This window comes from Hyla sarda, chromosome 5, assembly GCF_029499605.1.
Source record: "Hyla sarda isolate aHylSar1 chromosome 5, aHylSar1.hap1, whole genome shotgun sequence".
NCBI classification, from domain to species: Eukaryota; Metazoa; Chordata; class Amphibia; order Anura; family Hylidae; genus Hyla; species Hyla sarda.
The window spans coordinates 86,968,022-86,980,183 of NC_079193.1; the positions used below are offsets into that span (position 1 = coordinate 86,968,022).

The window sequence follows — 12,162 nt, forward strand, 5'->3', positions numbered from 1 at the left end:
TTTATAGGTTCATCTGAAGAATACAGAGATTGAGAACACAAAGCTACTGACCGAGGTGCAGACGTTACAAACTCTAGATTTAAGTAAAGAGAATGTAATAACACATTACAAAGAGGAACTGGGCAAAATGAAGCTGTGTCTGTCTGATAAAGAGAGTCTGTGTACAGAACTGCTCCAACATGCTTCCGAGAAGGTAAGGCCTCATGCACGTGGTTCTATTGTGGCTCAGTTCAGCTGGTGTCTTGTAGGGTGTTGTAGTAACGCACCCGCAGGCATTTGTGGGGGGCCGTACTGTTTCTTCGTATGGCTATAATATGTCGGCACACATCATGCTGGCTTGGAGTGTGCCATCACACATCCCCAAGGCCTAATACAGCGTTATACAGCGTTTCTCCTCCTTCTGCAAAACTGCAACTCTCAGCATGCCCGGACAGCCAAAGACACACTGTTTGGAAAACACTGGCCTAATAAGATTTACTTTCTTTTAACAAAACCCATTCATGAGAAAGGAGAATAAACAATGATCTTTGTTTTCAGATGTCCACATCCTCTACTGGATCTAACTTTAGATTTTATTATGATTGACTTTGCCTTTATTGTAGCACTGACACTTTTTGGATTATTGGCAAATTGCAAAAGTTGCAAGTTCAGAAGTATTTTTTTTTCTTTCTATAATTAGAGTTATGGCCACTGAAGTATGTGACCATTAGGTTTTATGCAGATGCCCAGACATGTAACTTTAATCTATGATTCTCAGAATAGCAATTTAAAGGGGTACTCCATGGGAGTTAAGAAAAATAAAAATATGCCCCAAAGCCACCACAATACCTGTTCTGTGTGCCCTGTAGTTATTCATGTGGTTTTGGAGCTCCTTTGGCCCCTGATGTCTCTTAAATACTTTTTCCTTGTTTGCAGCAGAGACTACAACTCCCAAAAGTCAGTGCAGATCTTTGTAGTGGCTGCCAGCCAACTGCTTTCACTATATGTGTGCATGCTTACACTGCAGCACACGCACACTGTACATGTCTTTTCTTTCAGACTATCCTTCCTCCAGCAATAAATCATGCTGTACTCTGAATAGCAGAAGTCAGTGATTAGATATTCAGCAGAAAAACAGCAGCTATGTGCTCAGTTGTGACTAAGAATCGTCACTGCTCTTCTCTCATAGCTCACAAGCTCTCACACAAACAGAAATCAGACAGAAATCAGGTGGTGGTGTCCTGAAGGGTGGGGGCTAGTCTCAGTGAGGGGTTAACACCATGACAAGGTGGATTTGAGAATTACATTTTTCTCTCGTTTCCTGCCGGTAAGTGACAGCTGAAAGAGGGAAACTGCTGTATATAGCTAATGAATGATATTTAGACAAATACATAGGTTGGTGAGAGGGAAAGGATGAGATATGGGTTTTGTTCCCTGGAGTATTCCTTTAAGGCTTTCCATGGATGAATAACATTATGCATTAAGAAAAAAGATACATAAATGTGCACCACACATTGAACAGAAGAGCATGCTTTATAGACAGTACACTGAGCAGCCAAAACCTCATTAAAGGGCTTGTCTGGTGAAACACAACTTTATACACAGTTGACAGTCTGAGAAGGGGTGTTACCCAGCAGGTGTGACCTCATCTGAAGCCATACAGGGGAGAACTTCCTCCCTCACTCTGCAACCAACAGCAAACGGCAGTTAAGTGTGAGAGGAGCTTTGATTGCATGAGGCTGGATACAACCCCTTAGCACTCCAGACTGCATTTCTTGTGTTTGGACTTCTGCCAGGCCAGCAGAAGTAAGATGCCACGATGATAGTTGATCATGACGTCTAAAGTGAAAGTAAAATTATCCCGGCAGCTCAACGGAGCTGATTGGGACTTTCGCGACAGATTTGTGATGTCCCGATCAGCTTACTGGACGACAGGAGGGTCCTCACCTGCCTTCTCGTCGTCCAATCAGCGATCTACAGCTCCATGCCTCAGCAGGCTGGAGAAGCAGAGCGCCGATAACACTGATCAATGCTATGGTAAAAAAGTATAAAGTGTTAAAAAATAAATAAATAAATAAATACATGTGAATAAGTACCCCGCCCCCCAATATAAGTTTGAATCACCCCCCTTTTCCCAGTTTTTTAAATAAAATAATGTATTAAAGAAAAAAAATCACGTGATACCGCCTTGTGCATAAATGTCCGAACTATTAAAATATTAGGTTAGTTAAACCGCACAGTCGATGGTGTACACACAAAAAAAATACCAAACTCCAAAATTGTGAATTTTTGGTCACTTCATATACCATAAAAAACTATTAAAAAGTCCCATCAAAACAAACATGGTACTGATAAAAACTACAGACTACAAAGCAAAAAATGAGCCCTGATCTTGCCCCGTATGCAGAAAAATAAAAAAGTTATATAGGGGTCAGAAAATGACAATTTTAAACATACAAATTTTGGTGCATGTAGTTATAAAACCTATATAAATTGGGTATCCCTGTAACCATATGGACCTACAGAATATAGATAAGGTGTCATTTTTGTACCAAAAAGTGCACTGCATAGAAACAGAAGCCCTCAAAAGTTGCAAAATGACTTTTTATTTTTCATTTCATCCCACAAATAATTAAATTTTTTTTTTTTTTTTTCGACGCAGATTGTTATAAAATAAGTAATGTTATTACAAAGTACAATTGGTGATGCAAAAAACAAGCCCTTATTAGGTGCAAAATTTAACACGTTATGATTTTTAGAAGGTGAGGAGGAAAAAACGAAAGTGCAAAAACAGATTGTTTTGAGTCCTTAAGGTGAAAATGTCCTTAACGGGTTAAACACAAATAAAACATATAAAACTATATATTTTTTTTTTTAAACAAAGTATATTAGAAAGGAGTGCAATAGCAAAAATTTGTTTTTGTGTGAGTGCCCATTTATCATTAGTCCCTGATATCCCACAATATATAACCTCATTATGTGTACCAAATAAGAGGGTCTGTACTGTGATTTCTAATGGGCCAGGGAACATTCTGTGCCTGCTAGTGTATCTTCCATAAATATGATGATCTGCTTTCCCTCTGTGGTCGACATGCCCCCTTTGTGCATCTCTATGAGAGAGCGCATCTGTCGCATCTCTGCACCTCCCATAGATGGGATGTATTGACCTCTGTTTTGTGTGGTGGTCAACATTAATCAGGCACTGAGTGGAAGTTGCTCTTTGCATGAGGAGAGGTGGGGCACCAGGAAGAAGATAGCGGGGGTCTCAGTGGTCAGACCTCAGCGATCAGACACTTACCCTCTTTTCCTGTGGAATTTCCCTATAATGTAACATTAATATATTTCTTCCATATGATCTTTCCATCCTAGGAAGACATACGCTTTTTAAAGCAACAGCTTCGTAAAATTGAGGATGATCATCAGGCCAGCAGACAGGAGGTTTCCTTAATGTCCAAGGAGCTTAGTGATGCAGTAAATATACGTGATAAAACTATGAGTGACCTTCATACATCTCGCCTGGAGACTGAAAGTGTGAAGAAGCAGCTTGCGAATGCTTTGGCTGAGCTCAGTCTGCGGGATAGACAACCAATCTCTAACAGGGCCTCAAGAAAGGATCAGGTAAGGATCATTGATAAGTATGATCTAAGTTGGGGTATGGTGTATTTTCTGCATTTGTGTCATTTAAATATATCTTAATTTAATAGTCCAGAATGTAAATGTCTGAGAGAAGTAGGATTTAATATAGTGGTAGGCTTTAGACTGCCATAAACAGCAGCCTATATTCTGCTGATTTTAAAATGTTACACTTTGCACCAAGACCCCGTTTCTAATTCTAGTGTGACAGTATTACAAATTAACACATGTGGTAACCATTTTGGCCTGTAGGAAAGTCTTGAATGTTATCCTTTTGGCACCTATGTTATACAGAATACCTTATTAGATTCCTTTTAAAGGACCATACAATTGTGTGATATTTATAAAATCAGACTAAAAAATTAAGCTATGTAGACAAGTCAGGAAAGACTCAGCAAGCTTTAATGGGATTTACCCCTGACAGGAAGTTGTGGAGTTCTTTCATTTTCAGTGCGTTATTGTTCTCAGCTCTCCGGCTCCTCTATCTCCCCCAAGGCAATGCATCATCCTCTGCTGTCTCAGGAGACATGGCTGAATCTTGTCTTTGAGCTGTAGTTCTGCCCCCTGAGTAATGTCACAACCTCTTACCAGCCCCTGCAGCCTACATCACCATCTCCCTGTCACATACATACATATCTTTATTGGGACATTAAGAGAACAGTATTTTAAGCATGCTCCTTTTTGCAGAGCAATTCCACCTGCAGAGCAGACAGGGAATAAATGCAGAGGTGCTGCAACCTCATTGATTGTGTCATAGTCTGCTGTAAAATGAGAATCTGCAACAGCTCTGGTTTGGGAAAGCAATGCATTTTGGGGATTGTAGTATTGAGCAAGACTTAAGATCCCCAAAACATAATAGATTTTTTTTTGTGGTTTCCAACTGAGGAAGAAAAGTAAGCAATGCATATGCTTCTGCACCATTTACTTTAAATTCATGAAAAATTCACATGTTGTCTTTAGGATACGGAGAGCAGTAGAGTTGAGCAAGAACTGCGCAAAGAGGTTGAAGACCTGAAGCTGAGACTACAAATGGCAGCCGACCACTATAAGGAAAAATTTAAGGAATGCCAGAAACTTCAGAAACAAGTAGTAAAACTCACAGATCAACTTGTACGTGTTTTTTTTTTTTTTTTTTTTAATTATTAAACACTTCCATATTGGAGACTCACTCTTCTTTCTTTATATAGTACAGCAGGGTGGGTGTGCTTTATGGCAGCTGAAATAAATGAGAGCCAGTAGGTAAAGGAATGTCATAGATTTTTACAGTCTCCAGGAAGTGATGAAATACAGCACCCTCACCAGAGACCATGGGGGAGATTTATCAAAACCTGTGAAGAGTAGAGCAGTTGCCCATCACAACCAATCATATCGCTGCTTTTATTTTTCAGAGGCCTTTTTAAAAATGAAAAATGCAATCTGATTGGTAGCTATGGGCACCTGCACAGGTTTTGATACATCTCCCCCATGTGCAAAGTGCCTTTTCTGTATATCTAAAACGCTGCTATCCTGCCTTATCTAGTCTTCCAGCAGTACAATATAGCTGTATTAACTTGCCACCTGCTAATATTGAGAGGATTTTGTATATCTTGTGCCTGTAACGCTGGGGGAAAAAAAAAGGGAATGTCCGCTCTAGTTGCCAGTGTAAAAACTGCAATATTTATTGATAACATTTCTATAATTTTCATATTTCTTTATATAATTTTCCATGTGTGTTCTCACTTTTGTTTGGGTCTGTGGGCACTTTACTGGTGGTCATGATTTCTAGCCTTAGAAGTTGTTTAGATTAGTGTTTGCCTTTTACATTGAGTTTTGTTATGTTAAAAAGAAGACTTGTCATTTTTGCAATCGTTTTGATTCTTCACATATAGATTTCAGTGTAAAATCTACTTAATACATCTTACATATTTTGCTTAATGTTTTCGTTTTCTTCCTTGGAACAGAAAGCTTCAGAAAGTCAGCAAAAGACCGCAGATCTGTATGGGATTTCTGAGGCATCAGCTGCAGATGTTCCAAATTTTACTCCACCAGGTAGGTTAGTTTCTATTTTTAGTCTGTCTGCAAGGGATTACTTTTTTAAATAAATATTATTTTTAATTATTAGGAAGACTACAGTGATTCTTAGTGCCAATGTACATTTTCTACTGAAGTTTCACAATATATAGATATACTGTAGATACTCGAGTATAAGCCGAGTTTTTCAGCACAATTTTTCATGCCGAAAACGCCCCCCTCGGCTTATACTCGAGTGAACTCTCCGCCTGTCAATCCCTTTCAGTGGTCTTCAACCTGCGGACCTCCAGATGTTGCAAAACTACAACTCCCAGCATGGGAGTTGTAGTTTTGAAACCTCTAGAGGGTCCGCAGGTTGAAGACCACTGCGGCCTCCGTCATCGGTGGGAAGGAAGGGTGAGCTGGTCCGGGCCATCTATGCTGGACGGGCCATCCGGTAGGGAGATTTAGTTGTTCTGGGCTGTCTATTTTCACCGGGGGGGGGGGCCCTCTTCTCCGGCCCCGGACTAGTGACGTTGCCTTGACGACGACGCACAGGGACGCGCATGAACGTCCCTGTGCGTCGTCGTCAGGGCAACGTCACTATTCAGAGCGCGGAGAAGAGGGCCCCCCGGTGAAAATGGACAGCCCGGAACGACTAACCCTCCCCACCGGACGGTCCCTGCAGCATAGATGGCCCGAACCAGCTCACCCTTCCTTCCCACCGAGGAGAGGCAAGTAGAAAACTATTGGGGGTGTCTGGATGACGACTAAGGCCGCAGTGGTCTTCAACCTGCGAACCTCCAGAGGTTTCAAAACTACAACTCCCAGCATGCCCGGACAGCCGATGGCTGCCCGGGCATGCTGGGAGTTGTAGTTTTGCAACATCTGGAGGTCCGCAGGTTGAAGACCACTGATGAAGGGATTGACAGGCGGTGATGATGACGGGGGTCTGGATGATGACATGGGGGGGATGATGTATTTCCCACCCTAGGCTTATAGTCGAGTCAATAACTTTTACCTGGGTTTTTGGGGTGAAATTAGGGGCCGCGTCTTATATTCTGGTTGGCTTATACTCTAGTATATATGGTAGATAATGTCCTACTATATATACAATCAGCCATAACATTAAAACAAATATAGTGTTGGTTTTCTTCTTGCCACCAAAGCAGCTCTGACTTATTTAAGCATGGATTCCACAAAGCCTTTGAAGTCTTTCTGTATTATCGAACAACAAGACATTAACAGTCAATCTTTTCGGTCTGACTTGTTTTTGAGTACATCCCAAAAATGCTGTATTGAATTGAGATATGAGGACTCTGGAGACCATTTAACACATCAGTTGTCATGACTTCTAGAAACTACTTCCCTTGCTGCCTCTGTATCTCAAGCCTGGACAGGTGTTATTGCCACTAGATAATAAATGTAATTCGCTTCATCTGCCAGTAGTTTTATGTTATGGCTGATTAGTTTATTTTACTAGAATCATATCCTTTTATGAACAAGAACGAGATTTCCCCCATTGCTCTACTATTAGACAGATGATGCCATTTTTGTACAGTTTACTGTTGCCCATCAAATAGCAGAACAATATAAATTGGGTTTTATATAATTTTCCGTTTCACATATTATTATTATTCTGGATAACTAAACATTTTCTGTATTCCACAGTGAGTCCATTTTCTTCTCATTCTATTCCTGAATTTGTCATCAAAGAACAAGTGGCAGACATGAATAAAGAAATAGCTGAGAAAGCAGAAAAGTATCGGAAATACAAGCAAATGCTAGCTGTAAGTAGTCCACCATATGAGATGGCAAGTGAAGTCAAGTCCGTTTAGAATGACAGAACAATAACATATCTATTTTTTTACATTTTATAAACCTGTGGGTATCTTGCAGCATACTGCCGGTAAAAAGTAAAAACTTCACAATGCAATCACGTTGTAAAGCCTGTCTTTTTAAAAGTTTTGCTCTGTGTGCAGTAGACCTCCTCTTTTAATAACAGGAAATGATTGCCTGCCATTGTCACAGACATGGTGTAGCTGCAGTCTTAAAGCAGAGACTGCTTGCTTAAAGGAGATCTGCAGTGGTAGACACTTATCCCCTATCTGTAGGATAGGGGATAAGTGTCTGATTGTGGGAAGTCCAAACGCTGGGACCCCCCCCGCGATCTCCTGTACGGGGCCGCGGCTCTCCTGTGAAGGAGGCGTGTCAGCCCCTCAATCTATATCTGTGGGAGAGGCGGAGATGCAGCGTTTTTGCATCCCCACCTCTCCCATAGAGCTGTATGGAGAGGGGGGGATGCACAGATCAGACACTTAAGCACTGCAGTACTCCTTTAAATCTGTGCAGAGGCTGCTGTAATCACAGGACTTCAGCTAGAAAGGTGTTTGAGGGTCCTGTTAAGACTGCTAGAATAATTCTACATTATAGTATCTCTATTAAAGGCACAAGTCTAAGATGAGCGAACTGCACCATTATCTCTATGATGCTGTTTGTTTGGGTCATATGACCTGTGGTTCAGCCAGGACTTACAGATGTAATTTGGATTACTGCTGTGTGAATAAGGCCTCACAGGTACACAAAATGCAGTTCTCTCTTGCACACTGCATCTCCAGGGCTCCACTTAAATCCATGGCTGTTCATCATTAGTCATTCTTGGTTCTTCCTTTAATCAGACATATTAGAATATGTAATGTAATGGCTTCCTCTACATGTGGGCAGCCGATTTGCCTTATGGTACCTGTGTAAGTGGTTGACCGAATAAAGTCCCCTGAGACAAGAATGATCCATCTAATATATTTTTTTCCTTTCTGCTCTCCTAGGAGGAAAAAGCAAAGAGCAGCGCTTATGCTGATGATGTGGCCAAGATGGAGTTAAAGTGGAAGGAACAACTTAAAATTAATGAAAGTATCAAACTTCAGCTAGCTGTCCTTGAGGATCAGTATAAGGTAAGACTATACAGTCAAAAACCTAGACTTACAGTTTAAGGTGGACACAATTATATGATTATAGCTATTTTCTTTGTACGGTGAAGTATTTCCGGTTCTGCCTGTGTTTTGAAGAGCTTTTAATCTGACTAATGTGCCCCAATGTCTATTTAACTTGAGCGCACAAGTCTCATAGCGCAAGTGGCATTTGCCAAATTTATTAAGGACTCATGCCATCTTGTTTTGTAACATGTACGATGCATTTGAAAAAATAACCATTAAAGGGACATGGCTAGACTGCTCACAATGGTTACCAAATTTATTAAGTGCTTGTGATTTATTTATTTTTTGCATTCTCCTATAGAGACATTGAGCCAGTTATTTACCTATTGCTCAGGCCAGTCAGCACCTATGATACACTGTATGTACACAGGGCAGGACTTGTATTAAAGAAGATTAATTTGGCTGATCTGGAAAAGGCAAATAGGTTAAGCTTGTTGGAGCACAATGTAATGTAGCACTGGGGAGATATTATGTGCCTTTATGGTTCTGAAAATCTACTCGCCTACTTATGAGACTGCTCAGTAAAAGGTGAGGAATGTTTCACATGATCACAACCACCTCTCAAGACCTGTGAAATCCAAGCCTTTTTCCAGGCGAAAAAAAAATTACCCTCCACCGCTTTTCCTAAATGACTTATGTGCATTTGCACAATCTACATCCTATAATTCATCTTTAATACTCTGCTATGTCATGGAAAATTTGTCTGGACTCAGATTTATAGCAGCGAATAAAGAAATGGGGCACACACTGATCTTGTATGTACATACCCTATGTGGACACAAATACATAATTCAACAAGCTGTACGCTCAGATTTTACTGTTTTACTAAATTGTCTTGTTTGTACAATTTAATTGAGTTTAAGGGAATTGTATCTGTTTTTATTTGGGTGACTAGACTAGATGGGCCATGCAGTCTTTTTCTGCCATCAAGCTATTTGTCTTAACCAGACGATGTGCATACAAATTAAACTTTAAAAGGAGTACTCCGCTGCTCATCGTTTGGAACAAAATGTTCCGAACGCTTAGAGCTGGCGCCAGGAGCTTGTAACTTCATAGCTCCGCCCCAACATGACATCACACCCCACCCCCTCAATGCAGGTCTATGGGAGGGGGCGTGGCATCCGCCACGCCCCCTCCCATAGACCTGCATTGAGGGGGCAGGGCGTGATGTCATAATGGGGCGGGGCTATGACATCACAAGCTCCCGGCTCTAAGCGTTCGGAACATTTTGTTCCAAACGATGAGCAGCGGAGTACTCCTTTTAAAGTTTAATTTGTATGCACATCGTCTGGTTAAGACAAATAGCTTGATGGCAGAAAAAGACTGCATGGCCCATCTAGTCTACCCTAGAACTATAAACCGTATATTTTTCATAAGTGCATTGGGGTAAATTTAATAATGCCCTTATAATAGGTCATTGCATTGGAATTTTTTTTTATTTTTTAAGCCCATGTAAAAACTCACCTCGATTACATTCTAAACCTGCTGCAGTATTTTTATTCATTTTTCATTATGTGATACAAAACATTTTGTTTTAGCTAAAAAAATAATAATGCAATCTTTAGTAGTGTCTCCAGTGCTCCGTAGTTTTTCTCTTGCCATCTTGTAACACTCTGCATCCTCCATAACCTCCATTCTTCTCCTTACCCCCTTTTTTCTTTTTCTTTTTTTTCCCTCTGTCTCCTTCTTACTACAGGCATTTATCTTATGCTTGCTGAAATCTGTTTGTTACTCATAAATGGTTACTATTTTCGGCAACAATATTGTCACTTACTGCTCCAGTTTGTGAGAAGTATATTTTCATTACTTCTAAGCTGGCCTTGTACCGTTGCTATATATGTATTTGCTCAATTTTGGTTTTAAAAGTGTGATTTTTTTTTCTATACACTGTTTTTGTATACATTTTGGCTGGCATTTACATTGTAGGTGTAAGTGAAGCATTTTTCTACACTTTTATTTGTGCGTGTGTGCTGGTAATGTGTAGGAGCACCCGATTTATTAAATGGTAGCAGAGCATTTGATGAATTTTGTGCAGGTCACATTTTCTGAAATTTCACTCTACACATAAACCCAAAAGCTAAGCTAAGTCTGGGCTGGTGTACGTTTCTGGCGGTTTTGCACAGTTTTGGTGGTTTTTGTGAAAAGGCGCAGTTCATAAAACCCCTCCATATTATAGGTGTATTGCCAAAATAAGTTGATTGCAACTCAGAATCAGCAAAAATGTGTAAACAAAAAGGTGCTAAAAAAGGACACTTACGCCAAAAAAGCGCCAAATATAGACTGAAAAAAAGTGTAAACACAATGATGAATGCCGGCCATTGTTGTTTTTACACGTATGTTTCAGTGATATATATGTGTGTGTGTGTGTGTATGTATGTATATATATATATATTTATATATATATACATGTGGTCATGGCCGTAAATGTTGGCACCCCTAAAAATTTTCTAGAAAAGGAAGTTTTTTTTTTTTCACAGAAAAGGATTGCAGTAACACATGTTTTGCAATACACATGTTTTTTCCCTTTGTGTGTACTGGAACTAAACCAAAAAAGGAGGGGGAGAAAGCAAATTGGACATAATGTTACACCAAATTCCAAAAATGGGCTGGACAAAATTATTGGCACCCTTTCAAAATTGTGGAAAAATAAGATTGTTTCAAGCATGTGATGCTCCTTTAAACTCACCTGGGGCAAGTAACAAGTGTGGGCAATATAAAAATCACACCTGAAAGCAGATAAAATGGAGAGAAGTTCACTTAGTCTTTGCATTGTGTGTCTGTGTGTGCCACACTAAGCATGGACAACAGAAAGAAGAGAAGAGAACTGTCTTGAGGACTTGAGAACCAAAATTGTGGAAAAATATTAACAATCTAAAGGTTACAAGTCCATCTCCAGATATATAGATTTGCCTTTGTCCACAGTGCGCAACATTATCAAGAAGTTTGCAACCAATCTCCCTGGGCGTGGACGGAAGAGCAAAATTGATGAAAGGTGTCAACGCAGGAAAGTCCAGAGGGTGGATAAGCAGCCCCAAACAAGTTCCAAAGATATTCAAGCTGTCCTGCAGGCTCAGGTAGCATCAGTGTCAGCGCAAATTATCAGTCGACATTTAAATGAAATGAAATGCTATGGCAGGAGACCCAGGAGGACCCCACTACTGACACAGAGACATAAAAAAAAGCAAGACTACAATCCTTCTGGTAAAACGTCTTGTGGACAGATGAGACCAAGATAGAGCTTTTTGGTAAAGCACATCATTCTACTGTTTACTGAAAATGGAATGAGGCCTACAAAGAAAAGAACACAGTACCTACAGTGAAATATGGTGGAGGTTCAATGATGTTTTGGGGTTGTTTTGATGCCTCTGGCACTGGGTGCCTTGAATGTGTGCAAGGCATCATGACCTCTGTGGATTACCAACGGATTTTGGGTTGCACTGTCCAACCCAGTGTCAGAAAGCTGGGTTTGCATCCGAAATCTTGGGTTTTCCAGCAGGACAATGACCCCAAACATACGTCAAAAAAAGCAACCAGAAATGGCAACAAAGCGCTGGAGAGTTCTGAAGTG

General features: G+C 40.4%; 1 protein-coding gene across 4 annotated transcripts in view; it reads left to right on the forward strand.

Annotated features, from left to right (window-relative positions):
• TAX1BP1 (Tax1 binding protein 1) overlaps positions 1–12,162 on the forward strand; it is a 102,900-nt gene that overhangs the window by 71,971 nt on the left and 18,767 nt on the right. For all 4 annotated transcript variants that reach the window (XM_056519858.1, XM_056519859.1, XM_056519857.1 and 1 more), the window contains exons 8-13: positions 8–193; positions 3,349–3,597; positions 4,573–4,722; positions 5,553–5,640; positions 7,273–7,391; positions 8,427–8,552. In XM_056519858.1, coding sequence (XP_056375833.1) covers positions 8–193; positions 3,349–3,597; positions 4,573–4,722; positions 5,553–5,640; positions 7,273–7,391; positions 8,427–8,552 — 918 coding nt within the window. The remainder of the gene's footprint in view (positions 1–7; positions 194–3,348; positions 3,598–4,572; positions 4,723–5,552; positions 5,641–7,272; positions 7,392–8,426; positions 8,553–12,162) is intronic.